Raw genomic sequence first — 15,190 nt, 5'->3', positions numbered from 1 at the left:
CCGCAGGGGCTGCTCAAGGATTCCAAGCAGCCAAGTGCCCAGAATATTAAGACTGACAAACATTTGGCTTGGGAAGGAAAACAAAGAGGGGAGCAATATTACAATGGAGTCTCTGAACAAAAAAAAATTCTCTTATGCACACATGTGCACAGCCTTGAAAAACTGCAACAGCCAAAAAGCTTTTTTGTAGCAAAGGTGGCAGAGAAATAAGAGCAAATTCAGGAGGAAGATCGGGCAAAACTATGAGAGTTCACCTGTAGTAATGTGCAAGTGTCTCCACCTGGATCAGAATCTAAGGTAGAATAGTCCACTTCAAGGGAATGGTCTCTCAGGCATATACAAATAGATGAGAGAGGTAATGATTTGTGGCTCCCTCCCTTGAGGTAAATGCTGTGTCCTATCCCTTCTTCACCTGTCTTCCATTTCAATTAAATGTTATATGAAATCTCACTGCCCCTGGACACAAGATCATAAAGGGTGTTTCAGAAGAGAGTTTCTTAAGATTATACTTAGCTTTAGCCTGAACATACATGGGGAAGGAGGTCACTGTCTCTCTAGAACCCACCAACTTAATAAATAGTTGAAGAAAGTGAAAATGCAGACTCTTGTGAATGGAAGTACCCAATGAGATTCTCTCACTTCACAGGATCCATGAGATACATATCTACACTCCCATACATCCAAGCCATCATTACTTAACTGAGATTTATTTGGCCTGAACCAGTACCACTAAAAAACTGGTGTTTTACATTATGGGACACTAATCTGGCTTTCTCCCTGCACATCATCCTATACGTTGCTAAATGATGGATGCTACTAAACCAATTTATTTATGGTTTTAATCCATACCATAAAGAACTACTAAGGTTCTTGAAATACTTTGAACTAAATCTTATTTCTTATAAAAGTAAATGTAGTTACTAGTTATAGGCTGTTCACACACACACACAAAAATAAACAAATGCACTTTACTGGAAGCAGCAGCACATTACTTCAGCCCGGCTCTGCAGCATCCGTAAAAACTGGATGCTTCAGCGAGGCTTTTTGCCACTTTTAGTTAAAGCTGATTCAATCAGTTATTAGTTAAAAGCACCAAAAAAGCCCCACTAATCAGCCTGATCTTTACAAACGTTGGGTGAGTCGGGTTGAAGTAATGCACTGCCTCTTCTGGGCATGTGCAGGGCTCAGTGCAGGAACACGTCGATTTTAAGGTAAAGTACAGGTGTGGGGGGGGTTTTTAATTTTTAAGTCTGCAAGGACCCATCGAGAATCTGTATAATTGATCAAAATGGACTGAAATTAGCTTCTTACATTGTTGATTTACCCAGGGTATTCAGCTAAAACCCTGATAGACACCAAGTTCTGACATTTGTTAACTATAACTGGATATTTACAGTAGAGTAGCAAGGTACGATCAAGTTTTGCCCATTATGGCAGCAAGATTACTATCTGGTTACTAGATTTCAAGAGACTGCCAAAAATGCAGAAAATGTGCTTGAGACAAAAGACAACTGGAGAAGATCAGTAGCTTGACAAAACATTGATTTAACCAAAGCTTTTGGTAAGGAATAATTATCATAAGACAAAGCAGTAACAAGAACGTTGTTTTAACTGAATGACAAAAATATACACCAGTTCACTTAATTTTCCAATTATAAAACAAAGTAAATAATAGCCAAATTTAAGATGTAAATACCCACCTTTAAAGTGCATCTTTCAGCTCTTCTACCACACTACATACAAGACCAAAGCCCAGAAACAACTGCCTTCTTATGGACTGCAAGTCACAGTACGCTGACACCATCACAGTGCAGGAACAATGACAACCTTGATTAACTTGCCTATAGTGCTCAAGAGATGACAAGATTTTTTTTTCTAAGGAGGTAGGTTGAGTTTTGGTTCAGACACAAAATAGCTTAACATAGAGAAAAATTAACCACATATGGTTTAACAATCTCCAGCATACAGAAGGTTAGGAGCAGCCATCAAGATTTGCTGAATTTGAGAATTGTGAGCATTTCTTTTCCTGCTCGTCTGGAAAGTACTTTAGCACCCCTTAAACCACACTGTTTCATGATTTCCAAAATTTCATCTGTAATGAAAAATATATAAAATTAAAATTCAGTTTAAGTGTTAAATTACAGCTAAAACAAGCCTATTCTGCCTTAAACTACTGGCTAAAACCAAAGCAAAACTTCAGTGTTATAAAACATCTATCTACCATGGTCCTTTAAATGATTAGATCAGTGGTTCTCAAACTTCTGTTTTTCCCTGCAAACCACTTGAAAATTGCTGATGGTCTCGGCAGACCACTTAATACACTTTTTTTTGTTCTACAAATCAAAGCACATAACTCACATTTTAATATCAGTAGTCTTACCTTACAAGCATAGATATTCTTGATTGTTCCGCAACCATTCTGCGGACCACCTGAATGGAGCTCACAGACTACTTGTGGTCCATGGACCACAGTTTGAGAACCTCTGGATTAGAGCAAAGTAAACCATCCAACAGTAATGAATAAGTTACCTTTCTAGTATTGGACATCAAGATTTTCATACCTGTCTAACAATGTAAAAAAATCAGCGACTTTACTATAAAGCTTAACTTAAAATATACTGTGTTCCTGACTCAAACCTAAGTGCTTAATTGTTTTTAATAATCTGTATACACCACTGTGAGTTAAGTTCAGTTAGCATCTGTAACTTTATAGTTCAGTATGAATCATTATACTATGTAAGATATTATCTTAACAAACTGCTTCAATTGAAAATATTTCACCAGATCACTCAGGTTTCAAGCACTATTTTTGAACAGTCTTATGAAACACAGCTGTAAACCTCATGTTTGCCCTATGAAAATGTCCAAACATGGAAGTTCATTTCGTAGCTTTTGTTTTATTTTACCAGAGACAGCCCACGGTGCTGTAATGATGACAGTGTTTTTCTTATACTTACTATGTTGTTCAACACTTAGCTCTTGCAAAATAAATCTTTGGGTTTAGCCCCAGTGTAAGGCCAGCTTCAAGTGACCTTATAAGTACCTAAACAGGACTTGGACAGAACGAGGTACCTAAGTCACAACGAGCTATCCAAATAGACCCTGCTCAGTGGATACAAAGCTGGTTAGGTACTGAGTTGCATTAGGCATTTCCATTTTGGTCATGAAAGATCCATTCAGCCTGGAGTTAGCTGTTTACTTGTAAGCAGCAGGACTTAGGCCCCACCCCATTCCTGGCATTTCCTTCTGACTGCTTTAGACAGATTCTTAGTCACTTTGGGCACCTGTACGTATGTGACACAGTGCTGGGCACTTTTTAAAGTGCCTGGTGTGCTGCAGGGGTGTAGTTTGTAGCCGTGTTGGTCTAAGGACATAGGCAGACAAGGTTTCTTGGGTGAATTTGATATCTTTTATTAGACCAACCCAAATAGTTGGAGAATAGTTATTAAGCAAGCTTTTGGGTTCAAAAACCCTTCGTCAGGCTAAGGAAGTTTCAGCAGTTGGTGCGTGCTCTTTCTGGATGGAATGAAAAGTAAAGAAGCCAGGGGCTAGGCTGGGGAGTCAGTTGCCAGGCAGATTATAATGTGTCAAAAATCCAATGTCTATATTTAGTCCGTGATCTCTAGTATCCAAGAGGTTGATGAAATGGAGTTCATAGGCTCGTCTCTGGGAAGTGTGTAAGTTTCCCTTGAGGATCAGGACTGAGAGACTGGCCCTCCTGTGAGAAATGTGTCCCCACTGGTAATTGGGTATTTCTGTCTTTGATAGATTTCCGGTGTGCATTCATTCTGGTACGCAGTCGTTGTTTGGTCTCTCCTACATATTTTCCATCAGGGCATTTGGTGCATTGGATGAGGTATATTACACTTCTGGAGGTGCAGCTGTAAGATCCTGGGATGCTGATGGCTCTGTTGTGGGGTGTAGTAATAGTGGGGGTGGTGGAGATGTGTTGGCAGGTTTTGCATTTCTTGTCCTGGCACGGTCTGGATCCTTTTGGTGTGTTCTGGGCTTGAGGAAGTTTGCTTCTGGTGATGAGGTTGGCGAAGTTCGGTGTTTGTTTGAAGGCTAGGATGGGTGGCTCTGGGAAGATCTTTTTAAGAATAGGGTCTCTTTCTAGTATGGGTTGCAGTTGTTTGAGGATTTTTCGTACAGGTTCAAGGGAGGGGTGATATGTCATCACCAGTGGTGTGCGATTTGTCGGGGGGGTTCTGTACTGCAGCAGTTCTTCACGTGGTGTGCTGCAGCACATTCATTTGTATAAATGGTGAAATGCACATCAGTGCTGAGAAAATGGCAGTGGCATGCTTGTGAGCTAAAGCATACCAAAGGTGTTTTAGTTCAAAAGTGCACCGTTGCCATTTTGTGTGCTAATATGCATTTTGCCATTTATACAAATGTATGTGACGCAGGGCCGGGCACATCAGCTTGCATCTCGCTCCAATGCATTGGATTTCCAGCAGACAAAGGTACGTCTATAAATGCCCTTTGCTGCTTTCTGCGAAATCCATTCTTGGGTACCTAACTCTTCTCATGGACTGTATGAGGAGCCTCCACACTCTGATGCAATGTCAGGCATTTTCGTTTGGGCAGACTTTTAGCAGGCTGGGTTGAGTTTTGGGGTATTTAGTTTTATTACATACTCTCTTTTTTTGTTAATTGACAGTGGCAGTAAGTTTTTTGGGAAGACTAGAATATAAATCAAATTAATGATTTAGGCCCGAGGATCCCATTGGAGAGCAAGGCATGTAAAATTTTCTTCGGAGATTTAGCTCATGCTAGTTTCAAGAAAGACAAAACGCTTTAAAAAGATAGACATCTTTGATAAAGACTGCCACAAATACATGCTAGTCTGTATTAGGATCTTCAAAGAATGCCTATGAATGCTAATAAAATGTTGTCAACCCAATGCAACTTGCTACTACCATACACTATCTCAGTCAGTCTGATGTCTGCATTATTAAGTAGAGTTTGGTGCATATTATAAGAAGTTCATTACCTGGATTGTTTTCTTTAATTGTGACTAAATAGAATAATCCTCCTGTTGAAAGCAGATCTGCTACTAAAGGAAAGAGTCTATCCATTACTTCTCTGCCATTTTTGCCTCCAGCCCAGGCAGCCTCTATTCCATGGCTTTCTGCCTAGAGTAAATTAGAGAGATGATAAAATTGCTTTGCTAAGCGTTTGAACTTTTATACAGATAAATGCTCTAGATCAGCATTTCTCAACCTGTAGGTCATGGCGCAAAAGCGGGTCGCAAGAATATACGAAAGGATTGTGAACACACTCTAAAAATGGATTCTCTTTTAAAGGAGAAAAACGTGGGAAGTAGTGGTTTTTCCCTTGCAGGCTGGCAGAGTTCCAGCCTGTGAGAGGCTTCTTGAGGTCCCCCATGTTCCACACCATCGGCCCTCTGCCCCACACACTGGGAGGCTGGGGTCGGGGGGTGGGGTGCAGCAGGTCAGAAGTGAGAGGCACTGGATCAGGACTGGCCATCAACGTTTACAAATGGGTCCTGGTACAAAAAAGGCTGAGAACCACTGCACTAGATGTTTGCAACATTTTAGGAACCCCCACCATTGTCCATACCCAAAAGAGCCAAAACATTTTAAACATCAAAATTGTTAAATGGCAGCACTGTTTATTCATCAGATGTGTCTTATTTCAGGGCTGTGCTCCGGAGACATAGACACATTAATTTGTTTGCAGCTGTTTGAAAATAGACTGTTTTGTAACAGTCAAAGGTACTTTTATAAATGGGCATTAGTGTAAATTTCCAATAACAGGCCTGAATAACTGCAAGATAAAAATTAAAGCAGGCCAAAAAGTGCAATTTTCATCCGGTGGGATAGGGGGAGGGGGAGAAAGGTGGGGAATTCATCCTAAATCAGGTTGAAAAGTTTCAAAACAAAACAAAAACAACCCCTTAAAATTGTGTGAAAAATTCTGAAAATTTTCATTTCAGAAGAACCAAAAGAGAATCTGTCAACTCACACTTAGAAGGCTCTTGTTAATTTCACTTTCTCCCTTCAGAAATGCACCTTATTTTGGGAAATGGGTGTTTTCCAATGGAAAAAATTAATTTCTGTAGAAAACTCCCAAATTTCCTATGGAAATAGGGGTAGGTAATGGCCTTCATACCTTGTGCAACAAGGTGCTACAAATCTAGTGGTCGATATTTCTTGTAAAGAGTTGTGACCATCAATGGCTCCACTTTCACTTGCTCTTTATCAAACCACTGCAACTCAAGAATAGTAGTAATTTAATGAACTGAAATTAAATACCAATTTGTCACATGAGAACCAAATCATACTGTAAAAGACTGATTTTAAATTGCAAATCCTCATATCTTACCTCTTCAGGAGGGGTCACCACATAAGGTGGATTAAACAGCAATACATCAACTTGCCCATTTAATCTTGGTACCAGTCCTGTGACCTAGAGATTAAATCAAGGTATGGAACAGGTTCTCTTACACACCTGAAGGGTAACAGAAACACACACTTATATTGCTCTTTATACATATAATCATTACAAGACTGCATATTTATCATGCATGGGATTAAGTGGGAAGCTAAGTTGAATACCGTATTTACTTAAATAAAAGATGGCCCTGATCATAAAATGACCCCTCAATAATTAGATTTTATATTTGGAAAATTTATAAGTTTCTTACGATTTCCAGGCATAGAATCTAATTAGTGGAAATTAGCTTTGAATTTGTCCCCCTCCCATTGCTATAGCAGGGAAAATAAATCTCACGGCTCAGGTAGCCCCTTTGCTCTCTGCCTCCCCCCTGCACCCTCTCCCCACCCCTCTCCTTACTGTTAAATCCTGTTCTCTCTGAGCACACGGCTGTGAGGAACAAACGTGAAAACACTGACCTTAAAATTAAACATAGATGTACTAATTTGTATACAGTACCCATACACTTAGTTCATATAGAATTGATGCATGTTACTTTTTGGAACTGCTGCAAGTTCTAGCACAGGTTCTTGATAAATGCACTTTTAAGCAGCACTTTGGCACCCACTAACATATAGTACAAACTATACTTGACATTTGTCCAAAGTTAAGAACCTCATAATTTACCCTATGGTTCACTGAGCTAGAACCCACTAGAATCCATGCGATTTCAAGCCACGTTGATCACACACCTCAGCACTGCTCAGTATGCATGCGTACTTCAGGTACCCCGCAAAGGATCTATGTGCTAATTAGGCTGCCACTCATTACTGGAATTAGGTGTTCTTATTATAAGTCCTGGGATCCTCCAGAAATGTATATGCAGATAAGATGCAGGGCACCCTGGTCTGGCTCTACATCATCGACAGCAGAGCCACACAAAACATATGCTATGTGCTGGGGGAGAGGCGACAGAGGAATTCTGGGTGAACTGTTTGGGGCCCCGTTTGGTGATGTTTGCCAGATGTTTAAGGCTGGTAAAAAAACAGGAATAATTGGAAATGGGAAAAAAAGACACAGCTCAGCTGTACTGCAAGTGATTTCCCATGGGAGTGATAACATTATCTTATATAAACCATCTAAAGTGCAGTGGCATCTGCCCCTATTTTCCATTCCGCTCCATAGCAATGCATTAAATTTATCACATTTGGTTCTGAACAGCTTAGTCTTCCCACTTACTCCAAGAGCACTATGCCTGTCTCACTGTGCTGGGGCAGTACATAGACCAAAACACCCAGGATAGTACTACAGAATTCTCAACAGGGTCCCAGCCCATGAATTAGAGCTACAGCATAGTAAGAGAAAGAAAGAAGCTATACTAATTAAGGGCATCAAATGATATGCAGTTTTTTGCCTCTTGCTCAGATTCATACTCAGCCCAGGTCTGAAATTATGCAAAGTTAAACATCTGTTATCTGTTCATTGGCCTACACAAGGCAATAATTTTTCACTTGGAAACTTGACTGTTGACAAGTATTCACATATTCTAGCTAACAACATTTTTTAAAATTAAAAATCTTACACAGGAAGCGTAAAACTTACTTTCCCATGATGTGAGGCATTCTTTATTTAAATGAATCATGATACAAGGGAACTTATAACAAAGAGACAAAACATTTAGACTTGGGCATTTATAGGTTATTATAGCCCTGGGTACAAAGTTAGTTGCCCACCTGAAAGCTCTAGGTGTTCTCAGTTTTCAAATCCATCTACAAGTAATTCAGCACTAGCTGTATTTTAACAACTGAGGGACTCATCTGGCATAGACTTTCTTTACAGTTTGGTACCACATCGGCTGTTTTGTCCTTTCCTTTCATGTTCAGTTGTTACCTCTCAGCTCCGTGATCTTGGGGAACCCTGGCACAGGATGCAGCCTGTCTGACTCACAAAGAATCCCCCCCCCCCCCCACCTAAACAAAACTGATTAAGATGCAGTGGGAGACACCTAAAACCCTCCAGATACGGGTGACAAGAGTAGGTCTCATTCGCATCTGAGATGGAACCAGATGACCATTCATTTACATGGGAGATGGAGAACAGAAAGCCCAAAGCAAAGACTGCAGTGAATTCTGGGATCAGAGAAGCAGGGGAGCACTGCATGATGGGGAATCTGTGCTCCAAATGCTAATCAACCCACATTTACACACACCCAGCTCAGCATTTATCAGACCAGTTCTAATATGGATTTACAAAGGACTGCCCCCCCTAAGCAGAAGTAAAGTTTAATAGGCATCTCGGGCCGTACGTTCCCCGGTCCCACTATGGGAGGCCTATTTAAACTTGATTGACTAAAACTTGGTTGCCGGGTTTGGGAATGCTGAGGCAAAGAGACCAAGTCAGAGGGGGTATGGGCAACATTTGAACAATGGTAAAGGGTTCATCACAGCATCCAGCCTGTTGGAGCGCTGACCACAAGTGTTGTCATACTTTTCCCACGATGACTGTGGAAGTCCCTCCCCACAAAAGGTTATGAACACTCCAATGATTGCCTTAAGTCTGTTAAAAGACTATAGTAAGATCTGGAAAAGTCATGCTAAGCTGAGGCTTGTTCACAAGTGAAAAATCCAAAACCCTGATGCTGCAAGCTATCTATTGTTTCTGAAGAAATCACGAGATATCCCAGTCAGTATATCTGCTATCCATAGGAATTTCAAGCTGGCTCCTAAGTGTCTGGTTACTCCTTAACCTTATTTTTTTCCTGATTATCAATCAGTTTCTTGAGATGTTCCAAACCAGATAACCCCTTGCCAATAGAAAAGACAATTATTTACACTATTAAGAATGCTTTGAAGGAGCTGAACTGAGGGTATAAAAATCTGTAAAAAAAAAAAAAAGCAGCAGTGTGTGTGTGCGCTTCAAAAGAAGTCTCTCTGACACCATCCGCTGTTGTTTTTGAGAAGCTGGAAGAAACAGATAGTCTCCCTTCAAGGATTGTGCTAAGAACTTTACCTGTCAGCATTGCAACCCAAGTGCCTTGGACTGGTGAGATCCCAGCTCTCGCTCTCTCTCTTTTGGCATAGATTTCTGAACCTGAACTTGAGCTAAGGTTCCCCAAATACTTAGTGAAACCAGGGTAGTATTGTAATTGTTTGTGTTTGTTTTTCCTTTGCATGTCTATTACTACTAGTACCATTATATTTTTCATATACTTAGCAATAAATAACTTTTATAGTCAAACTAGTAGTAACTGGGTATATTTTTCCTTCTCTACTTCTCCTTCCCCACTTGCTCTGCAGCAACACTTCTTTTACCTAAGCTAAAGATCCCTGTGAAGCCCCAAAATACTGTGGGGTCTGCTCATCAAAAGGCTAAATATTGGGATGTATCAAGTTTGAAACACATAGGGGGATCAGTTTGTACAGGCTGATTGACCCAGTTTGGCTCAGACGTGCCCTAATGAACTGAATGCTGGCCCATGAGGGTGTCAGCTGGAAACCCAGCCGGATTCAGAGGTATTCCGTTTACTTGTGTGCTTGTGTCTGACTGCAGTTTCTTGTTGCTCTGATGAACCGATGTTCTTCGCACATGAGGGTGTCAGCCTGCCCATGCTGATCAGCCCGGCTGGGTCAGGCGTGTCATGTTAATCTGCATGTGTATGACTGATTTGGTGACTGGAGGAACTCAGCCCCATTGAAACTGAAGTCTCACAAGATAGCTCCATTGGGGGTGAGGACTTGCAGAAAGGGAGATATACAGCTCCATATAGAAAACACAAGCAGCACACTGATAGAATTGCAAAGACCCTAGAAATGTATCCCTAATAAATAAATGAGCACCCCAAGGCAATGGGCAAATCTGGTAACACAGTATTCCACCTCAACGTTCTGGACCAATTTTTGAGAGTAGCAGTGGTTTTTTTCTAGGCATTGTAGTCACTTTTAACTTTGTTTTTTGTAAGCTTGCAACAATATCCAAGGGAGTGCATAAACAGGAGTGCCTTGCAAAATAATAAAATAAATATTTACATGTAGTATGCTTTCAAGAAAACTGATGTAGTTTGTTAAATACTGTAGTAAATATTTAATTGCTTCCAGGCAAGTCTCTGCTATAGTTTTGCAGGTCCTGAAATATATCTGAAGGTCACATTATAGAAACTTTTATCTTACCAGGTCAGTAATAATTGGCTGAATGTGAACTTTGTTAAGCAGAGCTGTCTCCATGGTACAAAAAGCTGCTGTAGGGTTGATGTCTGTACATCTGAAAGTAAGACATTAATGCTACTTCACTGTTACAAGATATAATTAAAAAAAGTAAACGAAAGAATCTATTGAATTTTATTAAAGTAGAACATTGATTATCTGGAATAATTAGCACCACAATCATTCTAGATAATCAAACACCAGATAATGCAGTGCTGAAAACTATAACTACTGTACTGTAAATTAAATATTTAAAAGCTAACAAGAAAAAAACATCTGCTACTGTGTAATGTTTTTAAATCTTGAAGTATGACTAATAAACAAGTTGTCTCACTAACAAGGAAAACCCAACTATGGGAAGATAGGTTTTTTTAACACAAAACCTTCCAGTTAATTAACATTGCTAGAAAAGTGATTCTCTACTATATGAGGTCTTCTCAAACTTCCAGTATTACCTGAACAAATCTCATTATTTAATCAAATTACCGAATTCTTTCCCCACCACTCTGCACCCTGCCATCTTCCCTCCGCATCATGCAAGCTCTGCTTCCCCACCTTACCCTTGCTCCATGCTAGCAGGCTCTGTGCAGGCTGCAGCCTGGGGCACTGAGCAGGGCCCCAGCTTGGCCCCGTAGCAACAGCATATAGCCAACATGGCTCCTACAGGGATAAGCTGGGGCCATGCTCAGTGCCCCAGGCTAGAATAGGGCCAGAGTCTGCCTGTGCAGAGCAAGATTAAAGGGGAGAAGGGGAGGTAGGCAGGGGCAAAGGTGGCAGGCACAAGCAGAGGGCAAGCTCCTTGACATTCGCCCACTACCTGCCTCCCTCTGCCTACCCACCTACAGTGGTGAGGAGGGCAATAAATTAAACATGACCCCCCCCCCCCCCCCCAATAATTAGGTTCTGTACATGGAAAATGATAACAAATTTATAAATGTTCCATGTATAGAATCTAATTATTGAGGGGTAATTTTAAGATCTGGGTCATCTTAGAGTTGTGTCAATGCAGTAATTTAAAACTTTGGTATTCTACTTACATATATAATGCTTTGGGTCCAACAATGGAAGCCAGAAATGTTGAAACCACACCAGAACCTGAGCCTACTTCAAGGCAGATCTCAACTCTAAATTTAAAAGAAAATAAATGAGTACATTGTGTATTTACAAGAATAGAAGGACTGGACAGGGAATGCTGCCAAACTTGTGGTCAGAGGCATTCTCAACCAGTGATGGTGGAATGTTTACTGGTCATGCTGCCCTCACAGCACAATGGGGGGGATCTGCTTTATATTGACTGATCTCTCACTGGTGATAACTGGTGCCCTTGAAGAATCAAAATGTTTCTTATTTGTCACAATCCTGTTAGGTTTTTTTTCCCCTCAACCCAATATCTGTTTCCACTGACATCAAATCTCAGCGATTCTGTTCATTACTACCACTTGCTGGTAGAAACTCTGCTAGCAGCTGTGGCATAAGAGTTTGAAGCAAGGTTGCCCAGAGAAGCAAGGATCTTAAGTGCTAAGCAGAAATATGTTTAAACTGGCCCTTGACATGTATATCTCAGAAATTCCAAGATGAACAATAATAAAATGAATTCTCTGTATGCTACCTATTCAAGTTCAAATGGTATTTGTAATGTCCCGGAAATATTTTGAATATAAAAGAGGCCAACATAGAACAACTTACTGGAATAAGGAATGAGAAACATAATCCATTCCCTGCACAATAAAGAGAGATTAATGATGGCAGGGACACTGTAACTGAGGAAATTTTTCTTCTCTGAGGATTATGTTAGGAAGTAATCTTAAATCTAGCAAAAAATTACCATCAAATGTAAGTTTGTTACTATTATTTAGTAAACCTACACAGAGGCATGAAAACCCACTCTCCTTTTTGCACTGGCAAACCTAGCTGTATCAAATCTGTGCCCTCTAAAAGCAGGAAACGCTTTAGCAGAATAGCATTCACAGTTGCTGGTGTTTTAAGTGTCAGCACATTAGAAACTCAGTGACAGCTATATCTGGCTATGGTAACATTTCCCAGCATCAGGGCTATCCCTGGGGGGTGCAAATCAGAGCGACCACCCCAGGCCCCGTGCTTTGGGGGGCCCTTTGGAGATGGACAGAGCAGCAGCTCCGCATCCAGCTGCTCACTCCCCCAACACTGCACTGCACCTCTACCACCAATTTCTATCCAGCTTTCCTTTGAATGGGTGGCTGGGAATGTAGCTCCTGATCCTGAGTCACTGAGGTAAGCATGCCCGCACCAGGCAGCCTGCCCGCCCACCCTCCTGGCTGAGGAAGGTAGGATAGGTTTCCAGGGGTAGGTGCAGGGAAGCCCCATACTGGGACCCAAAAGCTCACACAGGCGCCCTGAGCTGCCCTCAGCCTGGCTGGGTACTGCTGCCAATGGCAGGGTCCCACATGGGCTCGGTGCCCCCTGGACTGGGACCTCTCCCCCACTGCTGCAAGCTCCAAATGGGCCCAGCCAATGATACAGCCCAACAGCACAGGAGCTTGAGACAAGCCCCGCCCCTCAAACGCCTGCTGGCTCCGCCCAGCACCACCTCAGCTCCTCCCATTGGCTGTGCAGTCTCCCTCCCACGCTCGCTGGCAGCCAATAGAAAGCGGCGGGTGGAGACTGGCACAACCCGATTGTACCGAAGCACGATCTCCAGGCAGGTGCCTCAGCTCCTCCCATTGGCTGTTCGGTCCCCTTTCCGCGCTCGCAGGCAGCCAATAGGACACGGAGGGCTGAGGCTGCCAGCCCAATGGCGCAGTTGCACAAGCGGCGTCGGCTCCTCCCATTGGTTATTCAGCCTCCCCCCCCTCCAGACCGCAAGTGGTTTCTTCCCCTCGCTGCGTAGTGCGCACCGGGCGTTTCGGAGCTGGGCCGCGTCTAGCTCCAGCGCGTCCAGCAGCAAATACGTGTCCTCAGCCGGCTCGTACACCTCGCAGAATGGCCCGCGCGGCCCCACGTGGTGGTGTTGCGGCGTGGGCAGCGCAGGCGCTGCCATTGTTGCTTGGTGGAGTGCGCATGCGCAGGTGTTTAATGCCCTTCTCGATCAGTGATTCGGTGTTCAGCTGAGCTGCCTTGTGGGGGTAGGGGGAGATCACGGAGCAATGGATGTCAAAGAGTAAAGTCTGGGGCGCGTTACCGCTGTGTGACGCATCGGGCAGCAGGGGGGGGGGGGGGGTTACATAAGGCGGAGCCTCGAGTGGTGTGACGTAAGCAATCGCCTGTGGAGGGAAGGGTCGGGTGCTATGTTCCCCCCCCCCACACACTTCACTTTCTCGTGCTTAGCCCATTGCTCTACTGCGTTGACCCTCCCGTGCAGCAACTGAGGCTGTTGCCTGTGCAGGCTGGTGCCTCTGAACCACTGAGTCCCTGAGGTGCCGCCCTGCCAGCCCCTGCTGGGGACACCATGGTTGGTGCCCAACAGTTTGTTTGAACACTTCTACTATTATTGATCGTATGTAGTATAGAGGCTGAAATAATTGTACAAATATAAATACTGTACACCTGGCAACACTGTAGCAGGGGGTTGCATCTTTGGGAGGGGTGAGGGTCACACCCTTGCTTGCTTCCCTGCTATCAATTGGAAAGGTACGGGAGGAGCCTCCCTAGTCTAGGTCCTTTTCTATGCACAAGTGTATTAACCCTTGGGGACAGGAGCAGGAGCTGGCTTGGTGCCAGAAGCACTCCTTAACCAGTAGAGTTCAGGGGATAGAAAGTTTGTGGGCACAACAGGAGAGGCTGGGGCTGGGAACCCTGCATCATAAAACTATAGAAAATTAGGGTTGGAAGGTACCTCAGGAGGTCATTTAGTCCAATCCCCTGCTCAGAGCAGGACCATCCCCACCTAAATCATCCCAGCCAAAGCTTTGTCTAACCAGGTCTTGAAAACCTTCAGGGATGGAGCTTCCACCACCTCTCTGGGTAACCTGTTCCAGTGTCTTACTACCCTCTTAGTGAGAAAATTATTTCTAACATCTATCCTAAACTTCCCTTGCTGCAACCTCAGACCATTGCTTCTTGTTATGCCATCTGCCATCACTAAGAACAGTCTAGCTTCATCCTCTTTCAAACCCTGCTTTAGGTAGTTGAAGGCTGCTATTCAATCCCTCCTTAATCTACTTTTCTAAATAAGCCCAGTTCCCTCAGCCTGTTCTCATAAGTCATGTGCCCCAACCCCCTCACCATTTTTGTTGCCCTCCGCTGGACTCTCTCCAATTTGTCCACATCCTCCTTTCTGTAGTGAGTAGAATTGAACACAGTACTCCAGATGTGACCTCACCAGTGCTGAATGGAGGGGAATAATCACTTCCGTGGACCTGCTGCCAACACTTCTGATGCGTCTCAGTATGCCATTAGCCTTCTTGGCAACAAGGGCACACCATTGGCCCATATTCAGCTGATTGTCCACTGTAACCCCTAGGTCATTTTCTGCAGAGCCGATGCCCGTCCAGTCAGCCCCCAGCCTGTACTGGTCCATGGGATTTCTCCGTCCTGAGTGCAGGGCTTGGCACTTGTCCTTGTTGAACTGCATAAGATTTCTTTTGGCCCAATCCTCCAATTTATCTAAGCCA

The 15,190-nt window shown here is 43.0% G+C and overlaps 1 protein-coding gene across 1 annotated transcript; it reads right to left on the bottom strand.

Moving 5' to 3' along the window:
* Nucleotides 1-1,591: 1,591 nt before the first annotated feature.
* N6AMT1 (N-6 adenine-specific DNA methyltransferase 1) lies at nucleotides 1,592-13,658 on the bottom strand. The gene is made up of 6 exons (XM_006267159.4): nucleotides 13,475-13,658; nucleotides 11,639-11,725; nucleotides 10,569-10,659; nucleotides 6,352-6,435; nucleotides 4,997-5,138; nucleotides 1,592-2,092 (listed from the first exon to the last, which is right to left on the bottom strand). The coding sequence occupies exons 1-6, from the start codon at nucleotides 13,615-13,617 to the stop codon at nucleotides 1,986-1,988; spliced, it is 654 nt and encodes a 217-aa protein (XP_006267221.1). The 5' UTR covers nucleotides 13,618-13,658; the 3' UTR covers nucleotides 1,592-1,985.
* Nucleotides 13,659-15,190: the final 1,532 nt, after the last annotated feature.

This window comes from Alligator mississippiensis, chromosome 1, assembly GCF_030867095.1.
Source record: "Alligator mississippiensis isolate rAllMis1 chromosome 1, rAllMis1, whole genome shotgun sequence".
Lineage (NCBI taxonomy): Eukaryota > Metazoa > Chordata > Crocodylia > Alligatoridae > Alligator > Alligator mississippiensis.
This window is presented reverse-complemented; position numbering and strand designations above follow the sequence as displayed.